The 7,493-nt window shown below is 49.3% G+C and overlaps 2 protein-coding genes across 2 annotated transcripts in view; one reads left to right on the top strand and one right to left on the bottom strand.

Annotated features, from left to right (window-relative positions):
• Window positions 1–6,796: 6,796 nt before the first annotated feature.
• Window positions 6,797–7,441, bottom strand: MIS12 (MIS12 kinetochore complex component). Its single transcript, XM_010006057.1, has one exon. It carries the CDS (start codon window positions 7,439–7,441, stop codon window positions 6,797–6,799), a length of 645 nt encoding a protein of 214 aa, XP_010004359.1.
• Window positions 7,440–7,493, top strand: part of DERL2 (derlin 2) — a 5,742-nt gene continuing 5,688 nt past the window's right edge. Inside the window, exon 1 of the mRNA XM_010006056.1 lies at window positions 7,440–7,478. Within this exon, the coding sequence (XP_010004358.1) occupies window positions 7,440–7,478 (39 nt within the window). The remainder of the gene's footprint in view (window positions 7,479–7,493) is intronic.

Raw genomic sequence — 7,493 nt, 5'->3', positions numbered from 1 at the left:
GAATGCTGGAGACCAGACAGCAGGTAGGGTGTTTTTTTTGTGGGAATATAGAACTTTGGGTACCAAACTTTTCCACTTCTCCAGGGCACATTTACAGTGGTGTTTGCTGAGCAGAGCAGCAAAGGGGATTTCTGGCCCAGAGCCTCCTACAGAAGCCCATGCTCTGATCAGGTCCTTTCCAACCTGAATTAATCTGGATTATCCCTGTTATTCTGAACGCAGCTCCCCTAGGAGCAGGGAAGGAAAGGAGCTCAAAGGCTTGTTGCTGCCTTTCACCTTCTCTTCCTGAAGAAAAGCCATTTTTGCTCAGAGTTGCTGCTAGTAGGGCCCTCAGGCCCTCAGTCAGTAACCACAAGCCATCAGTCAAAGCGCTCCAAAAAAATGGTGTAAATTCAAGAAAAAAATACGTTGTGACTTTTGAGGATATAATTCGGATCCTCTGCTGTAATTTTGATGCTGTTCTGGTTTATAAGGCCTGTTCTGTTCCTATTGAAGTATCTTGGTATACTTGATGTTAACTCTAAGACTCTGTATGTACTCTGCTATGACTCAAGCATGATGTATATGCACTCAGTACTGTGATGGCCCGTGGCCATTACCTGTAAATATGTACCATGAATAGAGAGGCTATTTTTTGCATGCTTTTGTACTCTAGAACCCAAGAGAAAACGGCAATAAAGTCCACAGACATGACACTGGGCTAAGTGCGGTTCCTGAAGCGGCGCTTGCTGCTGGCTCTCGTGTGCTCTCTGCTGTTCAAGCCCTCTCTGTGCTCCAGCTCCCAGGGCTCCCATCCCTCCTTCCATCCCCGCCCTTTCCCTGTCGGGCTTTTCTCCGGATGGGGAGGCTCAGGGACCGGTTGTGCTCGGGTACCACGGCACCGGCTGTCACAGCGTTTTGCTGTAACGTGACCTATTTAGTTGTTTTGCCTGAATTGCATTTGCTTCCAAAGAAACGTGCGATTTGCTTTGAAAAAGAGGGTTTGGCCTGGGCTGGATGGAGCTCTGCACGGTTGTAGAAACCACAGCAAGGGAAAAAAAAGGTGAAGGCATCTACCTCATCACCTGCCATTAAGATTAACCCCAGCAGACACACCCTGAGCCCAATAACTGCTAATGCTGAACAACACACCCAGTAATTCCCAGGTGTGTCATTGCTGTATGCCAAAGGATCCGAGGTACAAAGTGCTTGCAGCAAACTGGCTGGAGCTTCTTTCTTCACTGCCATGTCCTGGGCTGGCTTTGTTCTCCTGACTCTGTTTCTCACTGTTCTGGGCACTGAGCTGCCCAGGAGGAGCTGAGTCCTGCAGGCAGGGGACAGCCAGGCCAGGTGTCCCTGGAGCAGCTCAGCACAGGGGGACACAGTACTGAGTCCCTGTGGTTCAGCAAACCAGGGCTGCCTTCCCCTTCCCGTGAGCCGATTATTTTGTTTTGGCTTCACAGTCAGGGAACAGAAATGGGGAGATCAAAACCATTCCAGCCAGGGCTGGTCTCACACACAGCTCCAGGTCTTCAGCAGTGCCCAGACAGCAAAAGTAAATGGAAAAAGAAGAAACTTGGATGCACAATATCCTGAAGGTTGTTTTTTTTTCCAGCAGAGCTGAGCTGGCTGCTGTTGTGTTGTGGGGAGGGGATGTGTTGTGGGTTGGGTGCTCAGTTTCACTGGATAACCCACCTTGCCATTTTGATCTACTTCAGTGAAGCTTCCAACTGTGGGCATAGCTCAGGACATCCCTAACCTCCATCCCTGCAGAAAGCAGGAGCTGTTTTGCACCCTGAGCCACTTGCTGAGTGCTGGGAAACTCATCCTGTGGCAGGAGCATCTCTGTCTGTGCTGGTGCTGGCCTCTCCCCTGGCAGAGGATATCGAGGTGTGTCGGTGTTCCCACTGGGATGGTACACTGCATTTTCCGTCTGCTGGCCGCCCAGCTGATGATTGTTGTTTCCCAGCAAACCACAATGGGACAAAGACCTGTTAATTTATTTTTGCAAACGCTGAGCAAACTGCCCTTTGGGGCCCCTTACTGAAGGATACAGCAATTACCACCTCTTAGGTGCAGCTCCAGTTAAAACAGAGGGGGGTCTTGCTTGGATTTTATAAGCTGTGCAGCTTTATTTTTCACCTGGGGATATTTATTCCAGCAAGTCCAGGCTTTGCTATTTTGTTAAGGAAATTACCCTCTCCCGGGTGGTGATGAGGATGGATGGCTGCAGCTTTCCCAAAATCACAGCAGAAAGGGCTGGATCTTGGCACTGGGAAGGGGCAACGGGTCCCTCCCCAGCTCCTGAAGCTCAAGGAAGTCATTGAACATCATGTTAAACTTCTATTCTCCTATTTCTCTCCCCCCCCCCAGCAGGTTTTCTTTTTCAGCATTTCTGGCACGTGGCTGCCAAATCAGTGATGGAAGAGCTGAAACCCCTCTGGGGCTGGTCACTCAGGGCTGCAGGATTCCAACTGGGAGTACTGGCAGGTGAGGCCAGCATCACTTCAAGCCCTTTTTGTGGTCACAGCTCAGAAAAACCTGCCTCAGTGTGCCCAGTGCCACAGCAATGGGGTTAAACCCCCAGCAACCAGCACCAGGAGAGGAAGAAAAACTGCTCAGTGTGAGGGGCTGGCAGGGCTGGGGTGTGCAGAGACCTTGAGGGCTCGTTAATCTAGCAAACACTTCTTCTTGATTAATGTTACACCCACTCCCACACCAAGTGGATCAATACCCCAGCATTTTGTTTGGAATAACATATCAAAAGTCACAGAATTCTTCTTACCCTTACCCCTTCTTACCAGGGGATGTGGCATCCTGGTCCCACCTGAATGGGTCACATCACTGCCACCATCACACATCCAGCCCTGAGACAGGGTTTGGTGACATTTCCCTGGCCAGCAAATGTCCCCAGGGCTTATGGTCATTTTAGGATCTTGCTGGGGACTCGATATGGGGGTTGATCCAGTCAGGTAAAGGGCTTTCAAGACACTCATTTTCTTTTAAATGGGCTGCATTTCAAAATGGATTTCTTGAGCAGTAAATTATAATTTAGTGCTTATTATAATATTCATTAAGAGCTGACTTGTGCTGTAGCGTGACACCAAATACTAATTATTAGCAATTAAGGTGGAAAAGGGGAGGAATATTCTGAATTGCAAAAGTAGGAATAGTAACAGCCTGGGAGGAGTAAGTGAGGCAAAACAGCTGGGAATTTTCTTTCTGCAGGGAAATGAGGTGATAAAATCCCCAGAAATAGGTGGATGGGAGCCAGGGCTGCTTGGGTAGAGGGGACAAAAATAATCCCAGTGCACCAAGCAGAGGGGTCACAGGGGTTGGGACCATTGGGTCCGAAGTGCCCCATTTTGGGGCATCACTGCCTAGCAGGATCCATAGAAGGAAATGAGCTCCAAAGGCTCCATCTTCCATCAATGTTACTTCTCTAGTTCATTTGCTACCTTTTTTTTCCCCTTCAGGATGGAATCAAGTCTCCTACCATGGCTTCTAATAGAGGAGGGGAAGATGTTTCTGCTGGGTCTGATGTTAGGTGCCAGTCTGTGTCCTTCCTAGCTGCAGGGAGGGCTGGGTGCTGGTGAGCAGTTCCTGCCCAGGCTTTGGGCACAGTTCAGCTACAGAAGCGTGGTGGTTTTAAAGCAAAAGCCTGAGTCCTTAATTCCAGCCAAGCTGGAGCTAAACCAACCTCTGAATCACATCTTTTGGTAGCAGGTTTGGCCCTGGGAGCCACGACTGCCACCTAAAGCTGGGATGGATGAGGGGCAGGATGAGTGGCCAGGGAAGCACCCACAGCCAGGCCAAGGGATGTGGCTTCTCCTGTGCCTAGTGAAGGGGGAGCAACTCTGGTTACAAACTACACCCTTCCTGGTTATCCATACTGCCCTGCACCAGGCTGTGCAGCTGCCTCCAAGGCTTCCCTCCAGCAGAGGCTGGTTAATCTCTCTCACTCCTTCCTATTGTTTAATTAAGGGGAAAAAAAAAAGATAATCTTACATATCAAAGTGATCCCTTTGTTGCCAAACATGCCTAGATTTTTTCTTTTCTTCTCTTTGAATAGGAAAAAGCCATTTACAGTGTAAATGCAATTCTAGGGAGGTCCAGCAAACATGGCCAGGAGCCATCAGCAACCAAGCTTGAGTAAATCAAAGTTGCCCCACTAATTGAGCTGAACGCCCTTTTTCTCTGCCCCGTTTATTTTAAATCCAGGGCTGGGGTGCAGGGGGGGCAGCTCTCTGTGAGTCCCACCAAAGTGCTTGGTGCTTTCACTCTCATCTGATTTTAGGATGTGTGATGTTACTCTAGCTGGGATAACTCCAGCACCCATCTGCTCCCTCCCTCCTTGCCCATCCATCTCTTGGTGTTTTGGCAGAGGAGGTTTCTCAGGGCTGTGTGGGGAATGGGGATGCTCTTGCTTTTTCCAAGCCAACCAAAATACCTGTGAAACAAAATGTTTTGGCATAACAGGGTGGGGCCTTTTTGTCATTGTAATGGAATGGTGTTGAATAAGCATGTCCTCCTGGCCCTGTGGGTCCCTTCAGCCTTGCTGCAGGGTGGGGATGGGGACAAGGATGGGGACAGCAGCCCTTAGCCACCCTGGGATTGCAATGCTGGGTCAACAGTTACACTTGATGATCTTAAAAGTCTTTTCCAACCAAAGCAATTCCATAATTCTATGATTCTGTGAGGGAGGGAGCTGACCTGCTGCCAGCCTGAGGTGAAGCAATTAAAGTGTGTGGCTGCCACAAGCATTTCCTGCCTGTAATTAAAGCTTTTAATGAGGAGGCATATGGTAACCTCCCTCCAGCCCCAGGCTGGCACTTTGCCATGTTTGGGTTTATTAATGATTGCTAATTACACCGTAATTCAGCATGTATGTCAAGGAGGGCTGCATGGCCTGAGCACTCCAACTGGCTCTGACTGCTGCCAAAACAATGCTCTATTTATCTTTTTTTTTCCCCCTTGCATTGGGAACTAGATCCCCAGGCATTTGCAGGGCATTCTGAGGACACCACCACCCCGGGACACGGTGCGGGCTCCTTCCCCACTGCCTGGAGGCTGCAGATCCAGATCCAGCTGCACATCCTCCCCACAGCCAGACAGTACTTCTTACTCCCTGGGGTGAGTTTTCCTGACCAGCTGATGCTCCTGGTAGCCACACTGGAGCTTCAAGCCTTTCCTCGTCCCAGTGGCATATCTGCCTGCTGGGATGTGCCCTGCCCTGATGAGCCTCAGGGCACCTCTCTGGCCCAAGACTGTGTTTTATCCGGGTGAGAAATCCAGCGGTTTCTTTGCCCTCAGCTCTGCTGCTGGGGTGTTTGTTGGGCCAAGCACTGATACCAGGGCTGGTCTCCCCCTGCAAAAGGCTTTTGGGGATGTTTTACAGCAGCAGGGGGCAGTTTTTATTAAGTACCTGGTTCCCAGCCTTTGGAGAAGTCGGGTCACCCTGTCACCCATCAGCGCCCACACCCCATCCCACAGCACTGCGACCCTGAACTAGGTGGGTGCTGAAATGCTTCTTTCTCACACAAAGTACCAAAGGTTTTGGGGACTTCAGTGACTATCTCATGACCTTATGAGCTGTTACACAAAGCTGTGCCCAGAGGGATGGGCTGCACTCGTGTTTCGTCCCCCTTTGTCCAGTTCCTGCTTGGAGCTCTTCTCCCATGAAACCCTTCACAGGCTCTCAGGGTTCATCTTTGTTCCTTGGCAGGTTTTTCAAATGCTTTTCTTTACAATTTAGCATGAAATGAGACCCTATCTACATATCTGCCTTCAGCTGACAGACTAGAAGATGCCTGGTTTCTGCAACAAAACTGACATTAATGGTATAAATGAAGACACTTCTTCAGCAAGATGACCCACAGCAGACATTGTCTTAATCGTGACATTTTCCTCTTCAGACTCCAAGAATATGTGATAACCTCTAAGTCACACAGTTGTTTTCCAAACAAGCAACTTCCTTTTAACCCAATTCCCTATTTTCCCCTCCCCTGACCTCCAGCCTCCACATAGACTCATGTCCACCACAGAATTTGAGAGCTCAACATCAGAAATCAAAGGATTTCAGGAGTGGCCACCAAACCTCACAACTCTCCACCCACACCAAGGCCACGTGTTTAAAGACAGAGGTTTTATCAAGCTGGTTCTGCAGGAAAGCTTCAAAACTCAAGAGTTGCAAAGTTTATTTTCTACTTTTAATACTTTTATTTTTCATTGCAGTAGCTTCTAAATTATTCACGAGTTTAATGTCTTTCCAACATGCATGCTAGAAAAGGAGAAATTAGGATCCACAGCTCATGATACGTCTGGGCAGGAGATTCAAAACCTGCCAAAGGAAAACTTGCAGAGACTGCAACAAATTTTGAAGCAAGTGCAGAGAAAACAAGCTTAATTAAGTGACTTCAAAGAACTCCAGCAGATCAGTCAGTCTTAACAACATTTGTACAGGAAAATCTCATGAAACATAAAATGAACTTCTCCATTTAGTAGAAAAAGGACACTGGACAACAAACATAAACCCAGAAAGCAACATAATGTTCAAAGTCCAAGTTCACAAGGTCAGGAAGGTACATTCCAACCCAAAATGATTTCTCCATCAGCAGTTCCACAGTTCCATTTTCCAAGCTCTCTCCTCTCCCTTCCTCCCTCGGGAGGTGCTAACCAGGTGCGAACTGACACAGTTCAACAGTTTCTAGTCTAGATCCCGGCAGGATTAGTGAAGTAAGGGACATGGGGAGGCACTTCTGGAAAGATAAGCCCTTATCACGTCAAGCAAAGCGTCTAAATTATTTTTCTTACCTTTTCAGCGTTTCTGTTGCAACGACTGATCGTGCTTCTTTATTTTTTTGTTCTTCTCTTCAACGTCTGTCAGCACAGCTTGCAGTTTCTTCGAGCTCTGCGTCAGGAACGCAAAGCTCTCTTTGAAGTTGCCAGTCCCGTGCTCCCTACAGACACTCTCCAGCCCATCAAACCATTGCAGGATCTTCTCCAGCTCAGCCCGAACCACCTTCTGTTCCTCCAGCTCTGCTCGCAGCGCCTGCCCGGCGGAGGCCTCAGCCCTGTACTGCTGCTGCAGCTGCTGGATCTCATCCTGAAGCGCTTGGAACTGCTCTCTGCTGTAGGGATACTGCTCGTGGACCTTGTCCTCGGGAAGGAGCACGTTCTTCGGGATGTTTAACACCAGCTGCAAAAGCACTTCTTCCATCTTACTGAAGAGCTTATCGAAGTGCTCCTTCATGAAGAGAAGAAACTTCTCGGTGCTTTTCCGGACTTGGAAAGGGCTGATCTTGGAGTCGGGAAGCCCGTCCAGCTTCTTCAGGATCACCCTCTCCACCACCAGCATCATCTCGAAGAGGTAATCCTGGAAGGCGATGTAGACGCGCAGCATGCAGGTCTGGGGGGTGAAGCCGAAGAACTGCGCTTCGTAGGCCATGGGATCGACCGACATGGCGGCGGGGGGCGGCGGGCAGGGCAGGCCCGGGGAGGCAGGCCCGGCCGGG

The sequence above is a fragment of the Chaetura pelagica genome, unplaced genomic scaffold (assembly GCF_000747805.2).
Source record: "Chaetura pelagica isolate M959 unplaced genomic scaffold, ChaPel_1.0 scaffold49, whole genome shotgun sequence".
NCBI classification, from domain to species: domain Eukaryota; kingdom Metazoa; phylum Chordata; class Aves; order Apodiformes; family Apodidae; genus Chaetura; species Chaetura pelagica.
This window is presented reverse-complemented; position numbering and strand designations above follow the sequence as displayed.